Source organism: Salvelinus fontinalis, chromosome 19 (genome assembly GCF_029448725.1).
Source record: "Salvelinus fontinalis isolate EN_2023a chromosome 19, ASM2944872v1, whole genome shotgun sequence".
Lineage (NCBI taxonomy): Eukaryota > Metazoa > Chordata > Actinopteri > Salmoniformes > Salmonidae > Salvelinus > Salvelinus fontinalis.
This window is the reverse complement of record NC_074683.1, coordinates 33,979,191-34,005,944: the sequence shown is the minus strand read 5'-3', so window position 1 is coordinate 34,005,944 and position 26,754 is coordinate 33,979,191. Positions and strand designations below refer to the sequence as shown.

Below are 26,754 nucleotides of genomic sequence, written 5' to 3'. Positions count from 1 at the left end.
AATAACCAGGCTACTTTTCTGCCACGTCACTGGACATCAACAATCCTACATTATTTACCATTACTGATTTACAGCTCTGCATCTATCGGCTACAGGGTCAAGCCAAGTAACCATTTTATGTAAATGCACTTCACAGCAAAGGTTAGGCATGTAAACTATAGCACTAGTATTACTGTCCTCGTGTCTTTAGTTGTTTGTTTTTTTGCGAGGCACAGCCTTTGGCATCCAGCTTTAGGTCATCTTGGAGGTCCCCCCAAAAAATAGTTGTACAAATTGCATGGCCTCTGACAACATGCCAGGTGGTTGGTACTGTTTGTAGGGTCTGCACTGGAGGAAATCCAGACCCTACAAAGGGATGGAAAGGTCAAAGGTCGAGTGCACTCTACCGGCAGCCCTGCGTAGTACAGGCTCTAAGCACAACAGTGGAACGCTGCAGTCAGAATCACCAATAATAGGACTCCTACATCAAGTTACAATAGTCTTTTTCGCCATCATATATAATATATATATATCTTGTTATACTTACAAGCAGTTCCAAACCTGAGTATTTATGGTATAGCTTTTTAAACATACAAAAATGTATGTACATTTATCTCCACTTTCTGTAAACAGCAGTCTGCATTCTGCTTTATCCCTTTGATGATAGAAACATGCGGATCATCGATACAGTATTGAGTATAAAAAAAAAATCATTCAACAAAAAAGAATCCAGCTTCCAATGGCTGCCATGTTTGGCGTGCCTGGCCTTCCTTCTCTACTACCGACTGAGAAGCCCCCCTCCAGCCATAAGAGGACCGCTGCCTTGTTTTCTCACCAGAATGGATTAGTTGTGGAAATGCTGTTTTAATTATTATTTAAAAGAAAATAAATTGCATCTTTCATGCCTTTTCAGTATTTATAATACCTGTTTTCAACATTTAAACTAGGATGACCCCCTAACTCTCACGTCTACATTTCAAGACCCAACCAGAGAATATGGAGAGGACTAAGCAGCAGTTACACATACAGAAACAGGCAGGACTATACCAGCACTGCCAAGAGATCAGATGATCGGGAAGCATAATAATTATATTTTTGTCCTACACTTTGCTTTATATTTTTTGCTTTACCTTCCATTGCCTTGCTATAAAGGGTTTGTGAGTTTATTCCTTGGGCACTTAACAGGAAATGGGAGCATGTCAAAAGTGTCTGTTTGGTGCTGGCAGTACCCCAGCCGGCGACCTCAGGGCCGCGGCTCTCCACTGGCTTCTTGTCCAGTTTCACTAGGGTGCTGAGATGTCCGTAGCCCACCTGGTATGTGACAGGGGGAGGAGGGGGAAGGGAAGGTTAAAACCAGAGCTGTGAGACGACACACACTGTGACTGCAGCTGAACAGAGGAACAATGAGAGGAACTACCTGCGCCGCCCTTGGAGCTTTTGCTCGTTTTGGAGTGGTGGTTGTGGCCGGCAACGTTGGGGTGTGCCCTCTTGCGGGAGGAACTGGAAACAGAAGCAAGGGCCGGGCCCGCCAACCCCTCAACGCTCCCTAGCCCCAGGGGGCTCCGGAGGAGGGCCGGCCCGACACCTGCTGGCCACTCGAGGCCCCCCCGGCCATTGCCGCTGTGCTGTGCTGGGTGGAGCTGAGAGTGTCCGTGCTGCTTGTTTTGGCGGTGGGCAGAGTGGTCCCGATGCTTCTCCTTGCTCACCAGCGGGCTGGAATGTTTGCTCTTGGGCCCACCCTCATCAGAAGAGCTGTGGCGCTCAGAGGACACCTTGATTTTCATCTTCAGCTCCTCTTTGCTAGCAATGCCCCCCTGAGAAGGAACTGGGAGGCGGAGTTTGAGTGAGCCCCCCTTGTCCTGTTTGTCAGAGGGGAGCCTGTCCTGGCCTGGAATGGCCAGCTTCATTTTAAGAGGAGATGCAGTGGTGCCGCTGCTGCTCCCTGGGTTAGGGTGGGGTTGCATGTGTTTCCTGTGGTCTGACTGGACAGAGGGTATATAGGCATCCCTGCCCTCAGGCTCCATAGCCTGCTGCTCTGTCTGTTTGCGTTTCTGCTGCACAGCCAGCTCAGCAGCGTGCTTCTCTCTGTACTTGTCCAGGGACATTTTCTGGGCAGGCGGAGGCTGCTGTTGCTTCCCCCCTCCCACTACAGCCTTGTGTTCATGTTTAATAGGGTTGAACTCCATGGTCTTATCTGGTCTGTGTGGGTTCAGAGAGCCGTGCTGCAGAGACAGTGAAGCCCCCTGCTGGAGGCCTAGTGTATCTGTTTTGAGGGAATAGCCTCCTCCCTCCGAGCGACCCCCTGTGTCCTGGGGCCAGTCGCTGGGGGCGGTGAAGGTGTAGGAGCTGCCCTGCATGGAGGCGATGGAGTCCAGGGAGAGGGGTCCACTGGCATGACCCGGCAGTGGGACAGGGAACGAGGCGGCGGCTTTGGAGAAGGCTGAGTTGGAGACCCCAGGTATGCCGTCTCCCAGGGAATGTTCGTGGACCAGGGAGGGTCCTGGGTAGGGGTCGTTCGCCTGAGAGCCATCTCCCTTGGGCTTCTTGGCAGCTTGTGTGGCCTGGCATGGGGGAGAAGAGAAAGTGATGACGTGGTAGTGAAGAGCATGAAACTGTACAATGAAAGTACACTGAAATAAAAACAGCAGACAGCAAGGACAATCTACAAATGTCTAGAGTGAGTGAGAGGTCAATGATGATTCACTGGAGAACAACTTCTGGTTACCCTCCAGTTCCGTATCCTCTTCAACCTGCTCGGCGTCTTCTCCAGAATCTGAAGGAAGTCGTGTGTCAGTTCTGAAGGACAAGACACACTTGGTATTAACACCTAACATAAAATGGCAATAATAACATACACCCACACATTTCTCATTGACGAAAACAATTCTCCCAAACTAAAACATTGTAACTAAGCATTCTGCATGTCTTTCCGCCTACCAGCGTTAACTAATGAACTATAAATCTAAGAGTCACCATCAAGAAGCTCCAGCGTGACAGAGTTGTCCACGTACTCCCACCAGTGTTTCCCATCAGTGGAGACAGGGATCTCCCAGTTGGACCATTTACAGGCCAGGTGGATGCAGACGCAGGCGATGACTGTGGGCTTGTGCTGCAAGCAGAACGTGGTGAGGTGGAGGCTGTACAAGGAGGCCGGAGCACAACGACAGGTCACATGGAGAAGAAGAAAGAGGGGGGGAAACACAATAAGTCACAGGCGCTTTAGGCTGAGGTAAACCATAGTACACACAGTATTGAGAACAGAAGAAGCATTGCAAAATAAATGTTATCGTTGACACAGTTGCACACTTAACAATTACTGACATGCAGAATAGATCATGAGTCAGTTTCACATTGTGGCTACCATCCTAGTGTTTACCAATATGAGCTGCAGATATAGCAATAACTTCAAATTTGCGTCAAATTCAAATAAAGACTAGTAGGTTTTTTTGGTGGGAATGTGAACCAATTTCCCCATTCATTAAAGAAATCCACCACCAATAAATAACACTTGGTCAACATTTTATAGTCATGAAGAAAATGAGCTTGCAGTAAATTCAAATTCATTTACACTAACTGGTTGTGGTGAGAAACACACGGAAATGGCTTCTAGTCAACTGTAATCCACGTTAACTCAAGTTCTTTACAACTCAAGTTATGTAGAAATAGATGAAGCTACAATATTGAACCTTGAACGATTTAAAAAAGGGCCAGAGAGCAAGATAGTCTTCCATTTGAAATACCATGGTAAAAGCTGGATGGTAACCTTGTGCCACAATTAGTTAAATGCCTGGACATAATGCATATTAAAAGGAGAATATTTTAATCTATCTCCCGTATCACTGCGCTGCCTGAGACTAGTCCGCACAATCCTGAAAAACATCAAATCTAAGAAGTATTCACCACGGTGACTGTAACCCTAATAGAACCCAAACCATAGAATACTAAAACATATATTCCCATTCAAGTCAATTATATTTCTACGGCTTGGGTACCGTTTCCACTTTTCCCCTCACTGTTTAGTCTACAGGGTACGGTCAGTAACCATGGCGAAATCTATTTATGACCCAAACAAGGCCTTTCTGTGGCTGGTCACAGAGTTCAGGCATTAAGCAATTCATCCTCTAATTACCACGACGTCTACGGCACAGCGGCAAGCGCCTTAATTCTCTGTTTACTGTTTGCCATAAGCCTCTCCAGTTCTAATGGGTCAAATGCAGCCTGAATTCTTTAGAACAGGCAGTTTTTGGAACACAATGTTGTCTTTTTTCGATTATATATATTTTTTAAACAAAAAAATAATTAATTTCATACGATTTCTGGATTGCGTTAGCAGCAGCTTAATTATGACCAGGTCTAACTTAAAAGCATGTATCAAGATCTGCGTCCAGACATTGTAGTTAGTTTTGAGGGCGTTTCTTTGGCTATGGGAAACAAAAAGGCTATATTAAATCCCAACGTCATGGCAAAACTAACCCTTCAGGACCTTGTTCTGCCATAATTTGCAGAATATAAACTGTATGGTTGTTTGTAAGTAAAAAGTCAAAAAAACAGACTAATACTTATGGACAGATTTTGCAATACAATGAAATGGTGTATTAAAACATGTATTCTTCTCTTCGAATTCAAAAACACGACAATAGAGTACGTTCTTAATGGGTTAACATCAACAATTGTAATTGGCGCTTCCATTTCTGTTTTCTTTCTCTATATAATTCATATATATATATATATATATATATATATATATATATCTCTCTCATTACATGAAAAATTTGCTTAACTGACTGAAAATGTTAACTGATTTTTTTTTTAAACATAAAAAGGAGGGTTCGCAGTACTTACCAGGATGACTTCTACGTTATGTTTACATCTGTGTAATCTTTAGCTGCTATTCAGGCTACCAAAGTGTCTTTTTAGACATATGCACTTTTGTAACCGAGCAACCGTGAGGTTCAAGCCCACCACTACACTTCACATTGGGCATTCAACCCCACTGTGCCAACTCTGGTCCCTTGTACAATACACCGCACTGCGACCGGGGCCGGTACCACCAACCACCCCACCCCGGGGGGGGGGCAAGAGAGGGGGCTAGCGTCCCAGAAGCCATCGGCGCATAGAGGGCCGTTGGACACAGAAAGGGTACCCTGCTTACAGGAAGCTATAGTGTGCAGTAGTCACAGTGCAACAAAAGGGGGGGGGGTGTCAGGATAACAACCTGTTGGTAGCCATGAAATAGGAAGTCTGTGCCAGATCCTTGCTTGCTGTAAGTGAAAGAGAAAAGAGGGTTAAGGTTTTTGCCGACCAGTGTGCTCTGTTAGTAATTATAAGTTGACAAATGTAGACTCAGCGATATGATGCAGATGCTAGGGGTATGACCGTTTAAACGTTAACGAAATGAGGATCCTTAAGGCAAACAAAAAATCCCTAACCTTTTTTCGCAACAACAAATGTTCACAACTACTAAGTGTTGAAGGATGAGGCTCAACTTCGCCACTGTTTTGGTCCCGTGGCTATCACGTTCTAACAACGTGAAGGCAACCCGTGAGCATGCGGAGATACTGTGTGACGCTGTGAGAGTGAAGTCTTGCATCTCACTCATCTCAATATCTGCAGTGCTGCTCATTTCGCGGTGTCTACATTTAATATACGTCATGTTTAGTGAAAACTCAAAGGTCAACTACAATTTGTTACACAATCATGTCAGCATTTATCCTCCCACACGACTAGAGGGTCATGGCTAGAAGCGATCCAGCTTTTACCTAACCCTTTTCCTAACGCGCTACGTTCATTTTCCTAACCTGCTGCTTAAGTTATCGTAAGCTGCGACGAAAAGTTAAATCTGATATTAACCTGGATCCCTTCTAGTAATGACCTGACTAGAGCGCATGAAAGAGCAAAGAAGGAAGCCTCTACCTCTCACTAGCTGGGAACATTTCACAACATCAGTGTGTGGATGTTCAATTGTTATTTCAAATCCTGGAACAAAATACATGACAGGTGAGTTTCAACAGTAACAGTTTGTCAACGATGCATCAAAGTAATGTTCCATCTATGGTTCTTCCCCTCTATTCTTCAACACAAGAACACAGTCAGGATTACATGTGGATTATGAAAGGCAGTTCCTCTTTCTGTACATCTAATTAAGGGTGAGTAGATTGACGTTGTATAACAAAAATGGCCGCAGATGGTGGCAACATAATTGGAGTATTCCGTAATTGTGGAGACTACAAATTGGAACATGGATGGGACTGCTGTTTGACAACATCTGAGATTCCTCAAAAGAGACAATTTTGACCTGCAGTAATAGAATATTGGCATTGAGGATTGTTTGACGTTACCGTGACATGTGTGTAGACTAAGCAAAACAGGTTTTACATTTTTTAGCAAATGTATTACTAATAAAAAAACTGAAATACCTATATTACATAAGTTTTCAGACTCTTTCCTATGAAACTCTAAATTGAGCTCAGGTGCTTTCCATTGATGATCCTTGAAATGTTTCCACAACTTGATTGGAGTCCCCCTGTGGTAAATTCAATTGATGGGACATGATTTGGAAAGGCACACCCCTGTCTATATAAGGTCCCACAATTGACAGTGTATGTCAGAGCAAAAACCAAGCCATGAGGTTGAAGGAATAGTGCGTAGAGATCCGAGACAGGATTGTGTCAAGACACAGATCTGGGGAAGGGCACCAAAACATATATGCAGCATTGAAGGTTCCCAAGAACACAGTGGCCTCCATCATTCTTAAAATGGAAGTTTGGAACCACCAAGACTCTTCCTCGAACTGGCCGCCTAGCCAAACATAGCAATCGGGAGAGAAAGGCATTGGTGAGTTGACCAAGAACCCGATGGCCACTCTGATAGAGCCCCACAATTCCTCTGTGGAGATGGGAGAACCTCCAGAAGGACAACCATCTCTGCCACACACCAATCAGGCCTTTACGGTAGTGGCCAGACAGAAGCCACTCAGTAAAAGGCGCATGACAGCCCACATGGAGTTTGCCAAAAGGCACCTAAAGACTCAGACCATGAGAAACAAGGCTCTCTGGTCTGATGAAACCAAGATTGAACTGGCCTGAATGCCAAGTGACATGTCTGGAGGAAACCTGGCACCATCCCTACGGTGAAGCATGATGATGGCAGCATCATGCTGTGGGGAGGTTTTTCAGCGGTAGGGATTGGGAGACAAGTCAGGATTGAGGGAAAGATGAATGGAGCAAAGCACAGAGATCCTTTATGAAGTCCTGAGCGCTCTGGAGCAGGTTCTCAGACTGGCATGAAGGTTCACCTTCCAACAGGACAACAACCCTAAGCACACCGCCAAGATAACGCAGGAGTGGCTTCGGGACAAGTCTCTGAATGTCCTTGAGTGGCCCAGCCAGAGCCTGGACTTGAACCTGATTGAACATCTCTGGAGAGACCTGAAAATAGCAGTGCAGTGACACAGCCATCCAACCTGAGAGCTTGTGAGGATCTGGAGAGAGGAATGGGAGAAACTCCCCAAATACTGGTGTGCCAAGCTGGTTGTCATACCCAAGAAGACTCGAGGCTGTAATCACTGTCAAAGGTGCTTCAACAAAGTACCGAGTAAAGGGTCTGAAAACTTATGCAAAAGTGATTTCGAAAAAATATTATACATTTGCTCAAATAAAAAAAAAACATAAAAAAAAACTGTTTTTGCTTTGTCATTATGGGGTATTGTGTGTAGATTGAAGAGTAAAAAAAGCAATTTAAATCAAAAGCAAATGGTGTAAAGTAACAAAATGTGGAGAAATTGAAGGGGTCTGATACTTTCCGAATGCACTGTAGCTCATTTAAATAACTGAAAAATGGAACACGAGGCAATTCATCAATGCCTGGCATCAACGGTCCAACAGAATATTCAAACATAACACTTTGTATACTAGATCAAATTCTCTTTATACTCTCACTCAGTCATTACTTACCTAAAGTCTGCAGCACTATGGTTTCAAGTATCACCAGCTCTTGAGCTTGCTGGAGGTATGCCTGAAGTTCAATAGACAATCATTACATGACATGTGTAATGTGTCTATCGATACCCCTATTCCAAAGTAACAGTATGGGTTATTTCTTAGTGCCAGTTGTTTTAAATGTAGTCTTGCTACTAGGAATAATATCATCACTAAGAACATGCCGAGACAGGACAGACATTCATCTGACAAAGACTGCAAATTGCTTCTGTCATACTACGGTCAGACTCAGCTTACCCTCTGACACACCTCAAACTACACAAAAGCAAGTGTTGATGCCATTGACAAAAACAGGGAGAATAGCAAAACCTACAATACCCATAGTACCCAGACTTACATTACTCTTCGTATCAAGCGGGGCCTCTTGAGGGTTTAGACAAGCATGTGAAACCTTAATGACATGCTCCAGTTTCCGAGGTTGCTCTTCAACTTTTGCAGCTAGGAATAATGTGGTTGGAGAAATGATCTGTAACAGAAGATAATTAATTGTAATACATTATGTAAACAGGTTGCATTTAAGGAAAATACAGTCAGGCTGACTAAATACTTACATTTCTGTGGAATTTGGTGAAAGAGTGGTACATATAAAATCTATGCATGTAAACAATTGCTGTATTTATAGTAAGTTGTGAGCTGGAGAAAACGGGTTAAGGAATTGAAGTATGTTCAAATGTAATTTCAGTAAATACATGATTTGTTGTTGGGTAGATAACAGGGTAACAGTGCAAAAGAAAATGACAAGCCCAACAATAATGCACCTTCTTGCATTGCCGTTGTATGGGCCGTGGAACTAGCTCGCGCTAACTAGACAGAAAACTCAATGCTGGTTTGCTAACGTTAGCTAGCTAACATGCTGGGCAGCCGTCAATTGGCTATGTGGATATTCATTATAAAACGAAAAACACACCAACGTTATCTAGTTAACATTTCAATAATGGGAACTAGAAGGGAAGATTAGTAAACTAATGTTAGCTAGCTAACTTACTGCCAGGCTAACAGCTTGCTAGATGGCGCCAGATAGATGGCCTTCATGTTGCTGAATGTTGATGACGTATTATGTTTACTAACTAGTCAATTTGGCTGTATCATTACTACACAACCCCGAATACATTAAGGCGACCACTGGCACATTTGTAATGTTCTGATATTACTAACTATAGATACTAACTGCCTCTGGTGCGTGCCCCCCGCTCCCACACAAGACACAGCACCCTGGGAAACGGGCCTACAAAGCACCATGTCTATACTCCTTCCTTCGACATGTCTGATGATGATTGTTTATAAAAGGATACACGTTGAGTCGCTGGCCCATATCTTGAATGAGGTTTGCCGCCTGCTGTCGGTAAGAAAGCTCTCTATCCGGCTCCACTCCCGTACGGCGGGACGGCGTGGCTTCGAGTTGCTCCCGGGTGAAAAACCATTTCGACGAGGATCCCCGGCACGCCGCCATAGCTCTCCAGCATTCGCATAGGACACCGATAACCGGATGGACGCAAGTACGCTGTAACCATGATCGGCACGTCCCGGAAACCACAATATTGTTTTTTTCTTCTTTTATATATTTTTTTAGGCACGGCCAAACCAACTACTCGTGCTTTATCGCCACCATTCGCCCTGGATTGTGAACTTCACAGAATGCACAGAAATCGCTAAGCCATTTCCTGGTTGCTAGCTAAAATTATAATAAGCTGTGTTCGAATACCCATACTAACATACTGTATACTACATACGTAATGACTATATACTACATACCATTAGTTCATTTTAGTATACTGTAAACAAACGGTATCGTTTAAATTGAGCATATTAGAGCATTGCCTATCTATCGGAAGCGGAAGACGTTGCTATGCAACCTAATGCTAGCTTGTTAGCATAACAAATTACTAGCTAAAGATTTTACGATTTCGGGTGTGTTTGTAAATTCAATCTGGGGTGCCAGAGTGTGCTCTGGGCGTTCATAAATCCAGAGTGTTTACAGAGTTGATCTGATCGTTCAACAGCAGTCAAGCACCCAAGCTAACTGGCTAACGTTGGCTAGCTACTTCCAGACACAAATGAGAGAACACCTCACTCTGACCATTTTACTCGCCCTAGCAGAGCTGACTAGACTGTTTTCATGTTATCCAGAGCGTAGGTGACTGTAACTGTGCTGCTGTCAACAATTGCATTACTCTTTGACACCACCGGCCATATTCAACAGGTGTTGGGTGTTTGTAAATTCATCAGTTATTCTGCCGAGAGCGCTCTGAAATCGGAGTAGATAGCCAGAATTGACAGTCTATTGAAACGCACAACGACTATACCACTTAGCTAAGAATGATGTGAATAATCAAGTCAATAAACATTGGGTAGTGTGGAGTTTTATAAGGTTTTTTGACATGCTTAACTAACTATAAGCTAGTAGGGCTTCTTATGCATTAAAGTTTGAATTACTGACTCATGTGAACCTGTATTTTCCATTAGTCTCTACTCTTACCAGTGCTCTGTCTAACCATGAGGCCACAGCCTGAAATGTGTGTGTGTGTGTGTGTGAAATATGTGTGTATGAAACAAGGTATCAGTAGTGTGGGCGCTGTACCGTGTGACGAGACTGTGCTAATCTTAGAGAGACACAGGAGGGGGGTGAATCAGGAGACTGCTGACCAGACAATAACAGATAAACTATACACACGAAAAACATATGTGAGGTTCTGAGTCATGCACTATAACCCAATACTATAACAAAAGTGATTGAATATTAGCTAACTGTTGGTCTGGGCGCCTGGATGTCTGTGTGTGTGTGCTGGAAGTAACAGTTAGCTAAGATAAGAGTGCTGGGAAGCTGTAGTTAGCCTTGAGCGAGAACAGTGGACAATGTATACAGGTGCAGATATCTCAGACAATGTTATAAAACTGTCTGACCCCAGTCTCTGGGGTGAGGAAGCGTAATCTACACAGCAACAGCGAAAGGACACCAGAGAGCGCAAAGGGGCTGGGACCAGCTTATGTGCCAACACCAATGATAGGCTGGGTGAGTCTAAACCACGCCCAGTCTCTACTCTGACAGGCCGGCTCGGAAGTGGGAACTAATCTCTGTCACGAGTATAACATACTATCTTTGTCAGGAACAAGTGTCTTCTCTGTTCCACCCTGCGGGGTGGTGCAGTGAACCCGTATATACGAAAAATGTATTTGCCATTTATTAACTTTTGAATTAAACAATTATTTTAACCAAGTTCAGGTGTGCTACTGTTCCTATCTCAGTTGAACTTTCGCAACCCTAACAGTAGTTAGACTTCAGATAATTAATATACTGCCTGGCAAGTTCGATGTATTAGGTTACCGTACACAAATTGTCAGCCAACAACGTAACTTATTTGAAAAGTCATTACTTTATTACAGTAATCAACATTTTGTTAACATTTGTAATAATTAATTAAAGCAAGGAATTTGTATCCGCTCTCATCGGACTTCGCCTGCATATATTCCGCCATTTTCTTCAAATCTGAAAACGTTGTGAAGCCACTCCCATTTTCTGAAGAATTGCATTATGGGCCCTAAAAGCACGGAAATAGTGTCCACTGAATGAATACTTCGTATTTTGGCGAATTTAGTTCGTCATCCGGGAACCTTTGGCATACTAACTTGGCATACTTACTAATATCCATACTATGACCAAAAAGCATACTATATACTTATTTCACGTCACTAATAGTGCGGTTAGTATGAGTATTCGAACACAGTTATAGTTTGCCTGTTTTCAGTTTATGTGACAAAACAAGCTAGTGTAGAGAATCATTGTGCCATCTAAACCGCTGTGAAAAAATATTTTCCAGAAACACAAATATTGCATTATCAGCTGTTTGAAGCTGGTGTACAAAACGAAAGTAAAAGATGCAACAACAAAAAATGTAAGAACTGGAAGCAAAAAAAATAGTGCACATAACCGATCTACAGCTTCCTAGACTTGCTTTCAATGAGACTGATAGATCTATAACTCATAGTTCTATGTGAATTTGGTCGGGTCGCCCAAAAAGTTACATATTGCGGCTTTAAAGCTAGAATCCTTAGATGCTACATCCCTTTTTGGACTTATAAATGAATGATACATACCCCTTGTTTATTGAAGAATTTAACTTATAAATACCTCATGAGCTGTCTTACCACATGATAACTCAAAATATAAACTTGTTTTCCTCTAATGTTTGTAAACAATGCACATGTAAAGACACTGTATAGCCTCAAAACATGGTTAAAACTATAATTTTGATATTCTGGATGGTCAGTCCTTACATCCATAGCTATGTCTATAAAGAGCGGTTACATTTCTCCAGCCCCATCCCTCAGCTTTTTACCTAAAAAGGGGGGAGGAACCTTTGGATATTGTTTCTTCTACTGATTGTCTCATTAATTAAGAACACCCCTTTTCTAAAAAAAATTGTCAAAGACTCCAACCACTCGAGTCACAGACTGTCAAGACACATATCTTGAAAACTTGATTACTGACAAGCAAAATATTTTAGACTGTCAACAATGGACTAATGAAACAAATACCAAAATATTGTTTTTGGGTGGAATTTTCCTTTTTATTAAGACCAAATAGCCAATTTTGACTTTGTGGCTGTGGAATCTGTACAGATTGGAGGCCCAGCAATGACGGTTCATTCGGTCATTCAGTTTCTCACCGCTCTCTAAGGGTCATGGCTAGAAGGGATACAGTTTTTGTCAAATTAACCTCAAACGTTTTTAGCTAACCCTAACCCTTTTCCTAACCTTAGCCCAATTCTCCTAACCTACTATTTTAATTATCCTAACCTGCTGCGTAAATTCTCCTAACCTGCTATGAAAAGACTGATCTGACAAAAGCTGCATCCCATCTAGTCAAAATCCTCTCTCACCTGCTGGATTGGTACAGCTGTTTGTTTGAATTTGAATGAACTTAATTGACTGAATATTTGAAGCTGTTTGAAATTAACATTCAATTTTATTTAGTCATAAACAGCAAAAAGAGTGTTGACCACAGATGACTTCCAACAGTGTAAACAAAAATCATGATAAATTAGCTAAATGGATGAAAAATATCTTCATATTTAAATATTTACATTTTGGTCACGCAATAGGTTGTATTTGTTTTATGGTCCTGCCAATACTCAAGAGTAATTTGAAAGTCAAACATTGTTTTCCATTTTTGTTTTGACAATATCTTCGTGCTGTAAATCACTGAAATTTTTCTCTTTTAATCCCCAAAAAGTCCAGTGCATTGCCTGCAAGCAGTTTGTCCTGAAAAGGAAAAGCAAACATGAAAATTCATAAACCATCACGTTCCTGCTCTTATTCTTATCACAGCCACTTTTTGCAAGAGAAAGAAAGCACATTCAGTGTGTTACCTTACCTTTAAACCACCATCAAACTCCTTCATGGACTCTATTAATGCTCCTGGCTGCAGCTCACCCAGTGGGAATGGATAGTCTGTTCCTAACATCACCTTATCCTATGGGAGAAAATAATAAGAACTGAGACCGTAATAAACACTTGTGTAAACTCTACCAATACAAACTTCAAACCTTCAAGCCTTTTAAACTACTTAGTAATGAGAAATATAATTTGTCTAGATCAGTGAAGATAACTACATTGCCATTTAGAAATTAGACACATCACTGCATACCTTTCCAATCACATCAATAAGTAGCTTGAGGGCGATGGGGTCATGCACTAAGGAGTCAGTGTAGAAGGAGCCCAGGTATTTCCGTGGGTTGACTTTGTTATCCACAGCACAGAGGTCAGGTCGGACCTGGAACCCATGTTCAATTCGGCCAATAGTGAACGGGAAAGAACCCCCTAGGGAAAAAACGTTGCTTCACACGTCAATCTTTCACGGGTGATTCTGTATGTCATTATTTGTTCCTCTATATATTGTAAATTACCTCCATGAGCAAAGCAGACCTTCAACTTGGGAAATCTCTCAAAGACACCTCCGAAGATCATTGAGCAAATGGCCATGGTAGTCTCGGATGGCATACCTGTACAAAAAAAATAATAATGTTTACTCATTTGTGACAACGTCATCCAGGTAGGCTGTGACACGGCATTTGATTGATCAGAACAGAGCTGAGTCTTTACCCTCTCACTCACCCACTAACCAGGGGAGCCAGTACTTGGCCATCCTCCCATCGATCTGCATGTCCCATGGGTGTACAAACAAGGAACAGTTCATTTCCTCAGCAGCCTATAGAAAAGCGGGAATATCACTCCCTTTTCATAATCGACATCATTACACAGTCATGATGAATTGATACTCGAACATCAAATGTGTCTAGTTCATAGGCCACTACTATCTGGTCGACAAACTATCTTAGGTTTAGTCTAGACAGAGCCAGAGTATGATTTTCAGTAGGGTGTCCATCTGGCTTTGTAACACTATAGCTGGAATATCACTAGGAATATAGCGGTCCATTTAAATAAATAAATTCACTTATATGGCTCTTACGGCATAGATTGGGTAGAGTTCGGGGGCGTTAAGATCCCAGGTGTTAATATGGGAGCCGATCTGGACACCAGGGAAGCCCAGCTCCCTAACACAACGCTTCATCTCCAGCACAGCCAGATCAGGAGCCTGCATGGGCAGGGTACCCAGCCCCACGAAGCGTCGGGGGTGGAGCGCCACTGTCTTAGCCAGGTCGTCATTCAGGATCCCACACAGGTCCAGGGTGTCATGAGGTTTGGCCTGTCACAACAGGGAAGTGAACCCAACACAACCAAAGCCTTAGTAATGCATTGGCAGCTATGTTTACAGTGAAGTAAGCACATCAAAGTCTTAGAAAATGGAGAAGTGATGTAAAAAAAAAAAACATGTCAGGGAGTAAAAGTAAGGATATTTTTTTGAATTTTTGCAGTGTAACTTTAAAAAAATACCATAATATATCTGGCACTAATAGTGGAATGATAGTGTTTCACAGTATTACTTACCCAACAGTGTTTATGATTGGCTGTGATATTCACCTGTTGATTTCTCCCACCAGAGCAGCATCTGTTGTCAATCTGGGGAAGCTGTTCTGACTTTTTGGCTGTGTGGTCTTGTGGAAATCGCTCTGTCATTTCCTGGTTGCTAAAATACTACACTGTTCACTCAATTTCAGTGTGTGGTTGCAACCTGGTCTCAGAGCATTTCTGATTATTTTGTATGTTGATTAGATGATGCTCCAATTAGTATGATATGTTACATTTCATATGGTACGTATTTGTTTGTGGATGTCCATCACCTATTTCGTATGATAAGTTGCGAATTATAATATGTATGATATTTTATATGTTATATGTTACAAATTTGCAAAATGTACAATATATTACAAATTTGAAAAACATTCAGTATGTTACAAATGTGCAAAACCTATGATTTGTTAGAATTTCTAGCTAAGTGGCAAGGTAGCTAACATCGTTTTCTAGGCTAGGGGTTAGGGTTAAGGTTATGGCTAAGTTTAGAGTTAGGTTAAATTGTTAAGTTTAGCGTTAGAGGAAGGGTTAGCTAAAAAAGTTAAGGTTAGGGTTAGCTAACATGCAAAAGTTGCTAATAAGGTCAAATGCTAAAGTTGTCCATGATGATTTTTGACCTCACAACCTTTGGGTTGCTAGACATTCTCGTTATCCGCCCACCCATTCACCCCAACCTAAATAACCCTCTGTCTTATGTAACCATACCAAACGTAACATATCATACTAATGGAATGTCTTGGATTTATGTACAGAATAATACAAAATGCTCTGAGACGAGATTGGTGAGAAAACAAGCACTGAATAGTGTAGGGAATCATTGTACCATCTAAACGGTTGACAACTCCATTGTGTCCTCCTCCCAGAGCGCTAAGAACCTTGGCGTGATCCTGGACAACACCCTGTCGTTCTCAACTAACATCAAGGCGGTGGCCCGTTCCTGTAGGTTCATGCTCTACAACATTCGCAGAGTACGACCCTGCCTCACACAGGAAGCGGCGCAGGTCCTAATCCAGGCACTTGTCATCTCCCGTCTGGATTACTGCAACTCGCTGTTGGCTGGGCTCCCTGCCTGTGCCATTAAAGCCCTACAACTCATCCAGAACGCCGCAGCCCGTCTGGTGTTCAACCTTCCCAAGTTCTCTCACGTCACCCCACTCCTCATCTCTCTCCACTGGCTTCCAGTTGAAGCTCGCATCCGCTACAAGACCATGGTGCTTGCCTACGGAGCTGTGAGGGGAACGGCTCCTCCGTACCTTCAGGCTCTGATCAGGCCCTACACCCAAACAAGGGCACTGCGTTCATCCACCTCTTGCCTGCTCGCCTCCCTACCTCTGAGGAAGTACAGTTCCCGCTCAGCCCAGTCAAAACTGTTCGCTGCTCTGGCACCCCAATGGTGGAACAAACTCCCTCACGACGCCAGGTCAGCGGAGTCAATCACCACCTCCGGAGACACCTGAAACCCCACCTCTTTAAGGAATACCTAGGATAGGATAAAGTAATCCTTCTAACCCCCCCCCCCCCCTTAAAAGATTTAGATGCACTATTGTAAAGTGGCTGTTCGACTGGATATAAGGTGAATGCACCAATTTGTAAATCGCTCTGGATAAGAGCGTCTGCTAAATGACGTAAATGTAAATGTAAATCCCGGTGAAATATCTTTCAATAACAAAAAATATTGTTTTACCAGCTGTATGAACCTGTGAAATTTATATTGTTTGGTACAATGATTCCCTACAATATTCAGTGCTTGTTTTCTCACATAAACTGAAATTGAGCGAACAGTGTAGAATTGTAGCAACCATGGAATGAGTTATTTCCACTAGATATCACAGCCACAAAGCCAGAACAGATTTCACAGTTTGACAACAGATGCTGCTCTGGCGGGAGAAATCAATAGGCGAATATCACAGCCAATCACAACCTTGGTGGGTAAGTAATGCCGCGTTCAAAACAACCTGGAACTCTGAGAAATAGGAGGTCAAATCATGACGTCAGTGATCTTCAGGTCGGAAAGTCGGAGCTCTAGAAAGAGGCCTGAGTTCTCGAGTTGGAATTCCGAGTAGAAGCTAGTTTTTCCAGAGTTCCCAGTTGTTTTGAACGTGCTGAGGTCAGAAGTCTGGGATGTCCGAGTTCCCATTTCCAAGATCCCCGTTCTTTTGAACGTGGCATAATAGTGTGAAACTATTAGCGGCAGATATATTATGGACATTTTCTGAAATATCCTATGTGAAGCACCTTTAACAAAAATCTGCTGTTTATTTTTGCCCTTTGCAGACAGACTTACCCAGTAGTTAAACATGACAGGCACTGTGGACAAGGCTTGGACCGTCACCCCTAAAGTAGATCATCATCATCATCATCATCATCATCATCATCATCATCATCATCATCATCATCATCATCAAAACCCACAACATTCCAATACAGACTTGCTTTACAGGCAACATGAATGACTCTGCTGGCTTCAAAATATGCTGTCAAGAGGATTTTGACATGAGGATGATTTTGGATATGTGTGTATATACCGTGTGCATCCATGTCCCGAATCCTTGCGTCTGCATCCCAACAGTTCTCCTGGATCACACGGAACAACTTCCCATCTTTCATCATTTTTGCTTCCCCCTAAAATATGGATTGGCACAAAACTTCAGAGAGTGAAGGACACTTGATTTGTCCTTTTTTTGGTTTCTATGTTTTCATTGCTTCATGCCTACAATTTCTGTTTGATGAGCAAGAACACTTCTATTTTCTCCCGAGTGGCGCAGTGGTCTAAAGCACTGCATCACAGTGCTAGCTGTGCCACTAGAGATTCTGGGTTCGAGTCCAGGCTCTGTTGCAGCTGGTTACGACTGGGAGACCCACAATTGGCCCAGCATCGTCCGGGTTAGGGGAAGGTTTGGCCGGGATTGATGTCCTTGACTCATTGCCCGCTAGCGACTCCTGTGGCGGGCCGAGTGCAGTGCATGCTGACACAGTCGCCAGGTGTACGGGGTTTCCTCCGACACATTGGTGCGGCTGGCTTCCGGGTTAAGTGGGCATTGTGTCAAGAAGCAGTGCGGCTTGGATGGGTTGTGTTTCGGAGGACGCACGGTTCTCTACCTTCGCCTCTCCTGAGTCCGTACGGGAGTTGCAGCGACAAGACTGTAACTACCAATTGTGGAGAGAAATGGGTAATAAACAATAGAAAATAAAAAAACAAGAACACTTCTATGTCATATAAGAGGCAAATCACTCAAGTGGAATTGAAATGTGTATGTGTAATCAGCCACCTGATGGCAGCAAAGAGAAACATTTGGAAACTAGAGAGGGAGTTGAAAATGTCTCATTGGCTATTACTTTACATGCAGGTGTCAACACACACAAAAGCAAGTGCATGTACGCACACACACACATAAGCTGTGTTTACAGGCAGCCCAAATCTGATCTTTTTTCCCCCAAATTGATCATTTGATCAATCAGATCAGCTCTGAAAAAGATCTGATGTGAAAAGATCTGATGTGATTGGTCAATTGGACCAATTAGGGTAACAAATATTTCATCACAGCCATAGTGACACACAGGTGTGTTGCTGGACCGTGGGTGTCAGTGTCTGTATGAAATCTTTCTGTGCTGCCCACTCACTACCCACAGGTGGCGCCAAGAGGGAGAGTTGGCTTTGTGTTAGCCTCGTCGAGAAACAGGCTTCGAGGCGTGACAACAATGTGATTTTTGAGGTATGGCAACACTAGACTAGCTTTGTGTGAATGAGATCTTGTAGAGAGCCCAGGAGAGCCTGAGTAGAGGGCTGGCCTGCTCATTAGGCAGGATTAGGTGGTCGCCTACAGCCACAGATTGACAAGGGCGGAATTTTCTGAGCTAAACCGACCAAGATGCACCTCCAACAATACATAAAACCTCATATAATTCTGCCCAAAATCAACAACAATTTCTCTCAACAAGTGGCATATGTTTTTTTAGGGGAGAATTGATGTCACTCTGTGATAAGCAGTGCCCACTTTGTCAAAGGCAGGGAGGAAAAATATTTATCTTGTCCATTCTCAGCGCGCCTCTCCAGGGTCCTCTTGGAGAGACACATCGCTGCAGCGCCCTACCAACATTCCGTCAAGAAAAATAATGTAACATAAATCATGTAGCAGATATAGCATATGGTAGAAAAGAGTATATGGAGATACAATGTAATGAGACTGACAGTTTTTACATCATGCCGGTTTCTCCGATCAAATAGCCTAACCTAAATGATGCCCAATCAAATAAAAAATGTGATGACATGTTAACAAACAACATATCCTAAAAACAGGACAGGTCAAATTAAAATGGACAATATGGGATGGACAATCAGGCTACTCAACTGCTGTCCAGGAGTTTCATCCCGTGAGCTAAAATATGATCAGTGATTTCAAGTTTGTATCCTTGCATTTTTTACAAGCTGATCATATCGAAAAAGAAAATACTTCTGCATTTCACATTGCAAATAGGCGCAGGATTACTCCTCCTGATAAAGTTGGGTAGCTGATATTCAGAGCTTAAATAGCCAAACTGATTAGTCACAGGAATCAGGGCCAATCAAACCAATTCACATTCTATTTTTCACATGCGCCGAACACAACAGGTGTATGTAGACCTTACAGTGAAATGCTTACTGACAAGCCCTTTAATCAACAATGCAGTTTTAAGAACAATTTTAAAAACGAAAGAAAATAATATATAGCTTAAATTTAAAAAAAAAAGAAATAAATAGAAAAATAACAAATAACTAAGGAGCAACAACAAAATAACAGTAGCAAGGCTATATACAGGGGGTACCGGGTCAGAGTCAATGTGAGGGGCACATGTTAGTTGAGGTAATTGAGGTAATATGTACATGTAGGTAGAGGTAAGATGACTATCTAAGATAGTAAACAGAGAGTAGCAGCAGCGTAAAAATGGGGGTGGAGTGGGGGTGACAATCCAAATAGTCCAAGTAGCCATTTGATGACCTATTCAGGAGTCTTATGACTTGGCGGTAGATGCTGTTAAGAAGCCTTTTGGACCTAAACTTGGTGCTCCGGTACCGCTTGCCATGTGGTAGCAGAGAGAACAGTCTATGACTAGGGTGGATGGAATCTTTGGCAATATTTAGGGCCTTCCTCTGACACCGCCTGGTATAGAGGCCCTGGATGGCAGAAAGCTTGGCCCCGGTGATGTACTGGGCCGTACGCACTACCCTCTGTAATGCCTTGCGGTCGGAGGCCGAGCAGATGCCATTCCAGGCAGTGTTACAAGCAATCATAACGCTCTCGATGGTGCAGCTGTTGAACTTTTTGAGGATCAGAGGACCCATGCCAAATCTTTTCAGCCTCCTGAAGGGGAATAGGGGTTGTTATGCCCTCTTCACGACTGTCTTGGTGTGTTTGGACCATGATAGTTTGTTTGTGATGTGGACACCAAGGAACTTGAAGCTCTCAATCTACTCCACTGCAGCCCCATCGATGAAAATGGGGGCACGCTCGGTCCTCCTTTTCCTGTAGTCCACAATCATCTCCTTTGTCTGGATCACGTTGAGGGAGCGGTTGTTATCCTGGCACCACACTGCCAGGTCCCTGACCTCCTCCTTATAGGCTGTCTCATCCTTGTTGGTGATCAGGTCTACTACCACTGTTGTATCGTTGACATACTTAATGATGGTGTTGGAGACGTGCTTGGCCATGCAGTCATGGGTGAACAGGGAGTACAGGAGGGGGCTGAGCACGCACCCCTGAGGGGCCCCCGTCTTGACAGATGTGCGTGACAGATGTGTCGTTACCTACCCTTACCACCTGGGGTCAGCCCGTCAGGAAGTCCAGGATCCAGTTGCAGAGTGAGGTGTTTAGTTTCAGGGTCCTTAGCTTAGTGATGAGCTTTGAGGGCACTATGGTGTTGAACGCTGAGCTGTAGTCAAAAAATAGCATTCTTACATAGGTGTTCCTTTTGTCCAGGTGGGAAAGGGCAGTGTGGAGTGCAATAGAGATTGCATCATCTGTGGATCTGTTGTGGGGGTATGCAAATTTGAGTGGGTCTAGAGTTTCTGGGATAATGGTGTTGATATGAGCCATGACCAGCCTTTCAAAGCACTTCATGGCTACAGACATGAGTGGTACGGGTCGGTAGTCATTTAGGCAGGTTACCTTGGTGTTCTTGGTTACAGGAACTATGGGGGTCTGCTTGAAACATGTAGGTATTACAGACTCGGTCAGGGACAGGTTGAAAATGTCAGTGAATACACTTGCCAGTAGGTCAGCGAATGCTCGGAGTACACGTCCTGGTAATCCATCTGGCCCTGCAGCCTTGTGAATGTTGACCTGTTTAAAGGTCTTACATCGGCTATGGAGAACGCGATCACACAGTTGTCCGGAACAGCTGATGCTCTCATGCATGCCTCAGTGTTGCTTGCCTCGAAGCGAGCATAGAAGTTATTTTGCTCGTCTGGTAGGCTTGTGTCACTGGGCAGCTCGCGGCTGTGCCCCTTTGTAGTCTGTAATAGATTGCAAGCCCGAGTTTGCAAGACTGACGAATCAGGAGAATAGAGTTATGGTTAGATTTGCCAAAGGGAGGATGAGGGAGAGCTTTGTATGCTTCTCTGTATGTGGAGTAAAGGTGGTCTAAAGTTTTTTTTCCTCTCTTATACCAGCACATGTAACATGCTGGTATAAATGAGGTAAAACGGATTGAAGTTTCCCTGCATTAAAGTCCCCTGCCACTAGGATCGCCGCCTCTGGATGAGCATTTTCTTGTTTGCTTATGGCCTTATACAGCTCGTTGAGTGCCGTCTTAGTGCCAGCATCGGTTTGTGGTGGTAAATAGACAGCTACGAAAAATATAGATGAAAACTCTTTTGGTAAATCGTGTGGTCTACAGCTTATCATGAGATACTCTACCTCAGGTGAGCAAAACCTTGAGATTTTCTTAATATTAGATTTCGTGCACCAACTGTTATTTATAAATAGACACAGACTGCCACCCCTTGTCTTACTGGGGGCAGCTGATCTATCTTGCCGATGGACCAAAAACCCAGCCAGTGGTATGTTATCCATGTTGTCGTTCAGCCACGACTCGGTGAAACATACGATATTACAGTTTTTAATGTCCGGTTTGTAGGATAGTCTTGATCGGAGCTGATCCATTTATTATCCAATGATTGCATGTTGGCTAATAGGACTGATGGTAAAGGCAGATTCCTCACTTGCCTTCGGATCCTTACAAGGCACCCCAACCTACGTCCCTGATATCTCCGTCTCTTCTTCATGCGAATGACAGGGATTTGAGCCTTGTCGCTATCTGAAGTAAATCCTTCGCGTCCGACTTGTTAAAGAAAAGATCTTCGTCCAGTACGAGATGAGTAATCGCTGTCCGGATATCCAGAAGCTCTTTTCGGTCATAAGAGACGGTGGCAGAAACATCATGTACAAAACAAGTTACAAATAACATGAATAAACACACACAATATCACAATTGGTTAGGAGCCTGTAAAACGGCAGCCATCACCTCCGGCGCCATCTTCTCCATCCGGTCTGGACCAGCCTTGATCCATAATAAAGCCAATGCAACAGTCTTTTTTTACAAACGGTGGGCTTACCACATGGATGTGCATTCATAAAATTCCATTGAGGGCCAACATGGTAGGCTACACCCCAGTAAGCACGGGCCAACGTTTTTGGACCGGCGTTCTTTTTTTGTGTTTTACAAATGGTAGGCCTACCACATAGATGGGCATTCTTAAAATGTAATTTCGGGCGACACTGTAGGCTATACCTCAATAAGCATGGGCTGACGCATTCTGTACATCATTTTTTGGTTCTGTCCGGACAGCCTTGATTTCCACGTCCACGGACGTTGGATTTTGGTACGATCCGACCCAAATCTGAACATATCATAGATGTCTGTGTTTGGTTCAGATTTTGTCTGGTCTGGATCAGCCTTGATTTGTCCCAAACATAGACGTCTATACATTACGGCTATTTAATTTTCTTTCAGAACTGAAAATGAACTTGATTTCAACATCCGAAAAATACATATTTTCAACTTTCATTCAGAACTGAAAATATATCTGATTTCGACATCTGGAAAATACGTTTTTCACTTTTAATTTTGATTGAAATTAAACCCAATTTCAACGTCTTGAAAAGTACGTATTTTAGACGTCTTTTCAACGGAATTTTGCTTACTGGGACTATTCTTGTAGCGGAGCCAATGTTTTTGTCTCGCCTAGGGAGGCAGAATGGCCAGGATCAGCCCTGCCTGTGTAGTAGCATTGCAGGCCAAGGTAACTGCTGTATGTGGCATTATCACATCTCATGGAACATGGGCAGGCAAGCTCTCATAACAAGGAGTTAGATCACATCTCAATTCAGTGAGAACAATGTACACCACATATACAAATGGCAAGTACACTACAGCTCCATTCAACTTTGAAAGCTTGCTGATACATGGACTAAATAGGCTGTATGCTTGATACAAGGACTAAATAGGCTGTATGCTTGATACAAGGACTAAATAGGCTGTATGCTTGATACAAGGACTAAATAGGCTGTATGCTTGATACAAGGACTAAATAGGCTGTATGCTTGATACAAGGACTAAATAGGCTGTATGCTTGATACATTGACTAAATAGGCTGTATGCTTGATACAAGGACTAAATAGGCTGTATGCTTGATACATGGACTAAATAGGCTGTATGCTTGATACATGGACTAAATAGGCTGTATGCTTGATACAAGGACTAAATAGGCTGTATACTGTATAACGTGATATCTGTTGCTAAAGTCTGTAATAAATGATGCATCAAGTGAAACATTTAATTTCCATTATACTGTAGAATGTGCACATGTTATAAGTATATGGAAAGGTAACAGAAAACATATGCTTTAACATTAAATGTTTTTCCCCCTTTTTTCTTTCTATTGTGTTATTGACTGTACGTTTGTTAATTCCATGTGTAACTCTGTGTTGTTGTTTGTGTCGCACTGCTTTGCTTTATCTTGGCTAGGTCGCAATTGTAAATGAGAACTTGTTCTCAACTGGCCTACCTGGTTAAATAAAGGTGACATTTAAAAAATATATATATATTGTTCTGTACTGTTGAGTAACCTAACTTGAGACTCACCTTGCAGTGATGGTGAAGCTGGATAAATCCATCATATCCATATCTCTAAAGAACAAATAAAAGTGTCATTAGAGTGGGTTTATGCCGTCATGATAATGAATAATTAAGTGTTTTGCTAAGCATAGGACATTTTGAATTTCCTGATATTATTTTAATACATTCACAAAGTCATATCTCATGGCTCCCATGTATCGAAAGCTACAACTTTCATTACTTGTCATTATGCACCTTGGGGTTTGGCGTGTGCGCAAAGTAGGCCTGTAGAGATAAAAAACAGACCAGCCAATGTAATTTTAATTGGAGTAAATTACCTATGAACCACCTTCACAACAACTGGGAACAGAGACAGAAAGGGAGGGATCGGAACGCAATCAACACCATCCCATTTCGGTCCAGTGATATGCATACAGATGAACCCTGACACAGCCCAAAAAGAGTAATAATATCCATTCTATAGGATCAACATCCTCCTCAATTTAGACTGAAGATAGCTTCCCTGTATGTATGCTAAGTGGGTTAGATGTCCTTGAACGTGCTATGAACCCCAATGCAATTCCTCTATCTGTTTGAATACAATTACATTTCCTCCATCCATCTCAACAGTGTTAGAATGGTTGTGGGATCAGGTAGCCTAGCAGTTATGAGTGTTGGGCTAGTAACTGACAGGTTGCTGGTTCAAATCCCTGAGCTGACTAGGGGAAAAATCTGCCTTGAGCAAGGCACTTAAACCTAATTGCTCTGTATAAGAGTGTACGCTAAATGACAAAAATGTTGCTGTTTTTTTATGAAGGAGTGGCATGGGTCTTGAACAGGTTGCAGCTGTTTATCTGGTCTTTAGAGTAATAGGTCTAACTTCAATAAGGAATGGAATGGAATGGGATTTGTTCAGTCATTTTATTCAATGAGTCCACAGGTTGGTGCAAAATGAAGACCAGGGCAGAACACATAACGCCTCTGATGCAGCCATGTTGTTTAATAACACTGTTGTAAACATGTCTGTATAATAAACTACGAGTGGCATGGGTCATTATTTTTTTATTTTACCTTTATTTTACCTTTATTTAACCAGGCAAGTCAGTTAAGAACAAATTCTTATTTTCAATGACAGCCTACCAGGGAACAGTGGGTTAACTGCCTTGTTCAGGGGCAGAACGACAGATTTTTACTTTGTCAGCTCGGGGATTCAATCTTGCAACCTTCCGGTTACTAGTCCAACACTCTAACCACTAGGCTACCTGCCGACAATATGATGCAATTGGAGAAATGTTGACTATCAGGGTGACTGGGCCTCTGTCCTGACTGACTCCTGTTGCCCTCTGTGGCTTTCTCACCCCCACAAAGGATTTTTCCCCCCAGAATAAAACATGGCGTTTGTTCCAAGTGGCTCCCTATATAGGGCACTACTTTTGATTTGGACCATGATTCCCACAAGCCGTAGTGAATGTAGGGAACTGGGTGTCATTTGGAACGCACACATGAACAATCATTAGCTAAGGTCAGGCCTATTGACAGAAAGACAGTCTTTAAAGGACTGGGTCACTGCCAAGCATTGATTAATGTTTAACAAGTCAGTGCAGAGATGTAATAGCGGTGGTAAAACTTTTCACAGGATTTCCTTACTGGCTGCATAGAAAATATAAAACCATTTCTTCAGAGTTCTCGATGATATTCTTGTTAGTTTCAAATGAACAGTCTTCATCAAGGACTTTGGTATTCTGACAAACACAGTTATAAGATGTTACTTCATTCATTTGAGTTTATTATGCTAAAATAAGGTGATTCTGTTTGTTTTTTAGCAATGTGTGGTGGGTGTCATAGGCCTTCATGATTCTGCTCTAAAACTAATAAGACGTTTTTTTGCCAGATGCGAGGACTCAGTGAAAAAAAACACAATTAGATAACCAGATGTATTGATTGAGACAAGATATAACTCCTAGATCCACCACAGCCTGTGCGGTGCCAAGCAGTGAGCGCATTCAGCAATGTGCGCGACTGTGCATAATGACATTATGTAAATCAAACGTCAGGTAGACTATTAATAATGCAACCTGTACCGGGCACGAGAAGTAGCCTGATAGATTAATCCTTTCTATTGAAAAAATGTTTTTTTTTAAGTTGTCAATGCATCTTGTAAAGTAGTATGGTATCACATAGCCTACCTCTTTCAGATTGGGCCATTCCTTGGGTAAAATGTGATTATGAATATCAATCTTCATCCTGATAAATCTACTACGACAAGTGTTTTTCATACAATTCGCCTGATGTGAGACAGGTAGTAAACGGTGTCTATCATGAGCATTGAGCAAGGTTATTCTCCGCCCTACTGCCCTGCCCCCTAAACACCCCAATGAAAAGCAGGTGAATGACTGACAGGGCATAGTCTCTTCTCACAGACACCGTGCCAGAGACATGGGCGGACTGGGACAAGAAATCAGCATTTCTAACACACCGGACCATTTTTTCCTCGAGACCTCCATTATTAGCCGGATATAGTTGAATTTGAGGAAGAAAAACAACAAGTCAGACCAGCCCATCTGGCATTTGGGCAAATGGGTCTCGGGACAGAACGCTTCTAGACTCACAGACAGGGCACATCTCATTTATGGATGGACAGGGTTTTACACACAGCACCCAAAAAATAACTGGGGCTGGACAAAAAGATCCAATATATCGAGAAGAGAGGAATGTA

At 42.8% G+C, this 26,754-nt stretch overlaps 2 protein-coding genes across 2 annotated transcripts; both read right to left on the bottom strand.

Annotated features, from left to right (window-relative positions):
• Positions 1 to 1,126: 1,126 nt before the first annotated feature.
• Positions 1,127 to 9,498, bottom strand: ccnt2a (cyclin T2a). The gene is made up of 10 exons (XM_055871396.1): positions 9,269 to 9,498; positions 8,528 to 8,609; positions 8,314 to 8,442; positions 7,932 to 7,992; positions 5,893 to 5,955; positions 5,195 to 5,240; positions 2,953 to 3,116; positions 2,705 to 2,775; positions 1,397 to 2,540; positions 1,127 to 1,290 (listed from the first exon to the last, which is right to left on the bottom strand). The coding sequence occupies exons 1-10, from the start codon at positions 9,424 to 9,426 to the stop codon at positions 1,223 to 1,225; spliced, it is 1,986 nt and encodes a 661-aa protein (XP_055727371.1). The 5' UTR covers positions 9,427 to 9,498; the 3' UTR covers positions 1,127 to 1,222.
• Positions 9,499 to 11,328: 1,830 nt separating this feature from the next.
• acmsd (aminocarboxymuconate semialdehyde decarboxylase) lies at positions 11,329 to 26,379 on the bottom strand. The gene is made up of 10 exons (XM_055871397.1): positions 26,225 to 26,379; positions 24,066 to 24,110; positions 17,471 to 17,567; positions 17,230 to 17,279; positions 14,443 to 14,679; positions 14,088 to 14,181; positions 13,880 to 13,975; positions 13,621 to 13,793; positions 13,348 to 13,446; positions 11,329 to 13,235 (listed from the first exon to the last, which is right to left on the bottom strand). Exons 1-10 carry the CDS (start codon positions 26,312 to 26,314, stop codon positions 13,173 to 13,175), a joined length of 1,044 nt encoding a protein of 347 aa, XP_055727372.1. The 5' UTR covers positions 26,315 to 26,379; the 3' UTR covers positions 11,329 to 13,172.
• Positions 26,380 to 26,754: the final 375 nt, after the last annotated feature.

Excerpts from the sequence above, each read along its gene's own strand:
- ccnt2a (XM_055871396.1), bottom strand. The coding sequence starts at position 9,426 with ATGGCGGCGTGCCGGGGATCCTCGTCGAAATGGTTTTTCACCCGGGAG. Across the intron at positions 8,443-8,527 it reads TCACCAAATTCCACAGAAAT|ATCATTTCTCCAACCACATT; the intron begins GTAAGTATTTAG and ends CTTCTGTTACAG. Across the intron at positions 3,117-5,194 it reads TATTTCATGGCTACCAACAG|CCTCCACCTCACCACGTTCT; the intron begins GTTGTTATCCTG and ends CTCCTTGTACAG.
- acmsd (XM_055871397.1), bottom strand. The coding sequence starts at position 26,314 with ATGAAAAACACTTGTCGTAGTAGATTTATCAGGATGAAGATTGATATT. Across the intron at positions 17,568-24,065 it reads AGCTTCACCATCACTGCAAG|GGGGAAGCAAAAATGATGAA; the intron begins GTGAGTCTCAAG and ends TCCATATTTTAG. Across the intron at positions 14,182-14,442 it reads AACTCTACCCAATCTATGCC|GCTGCTGAGGAAATGAACTG; the intron begins GTAAGAGCCATA and ends GCTTTTCTATAG.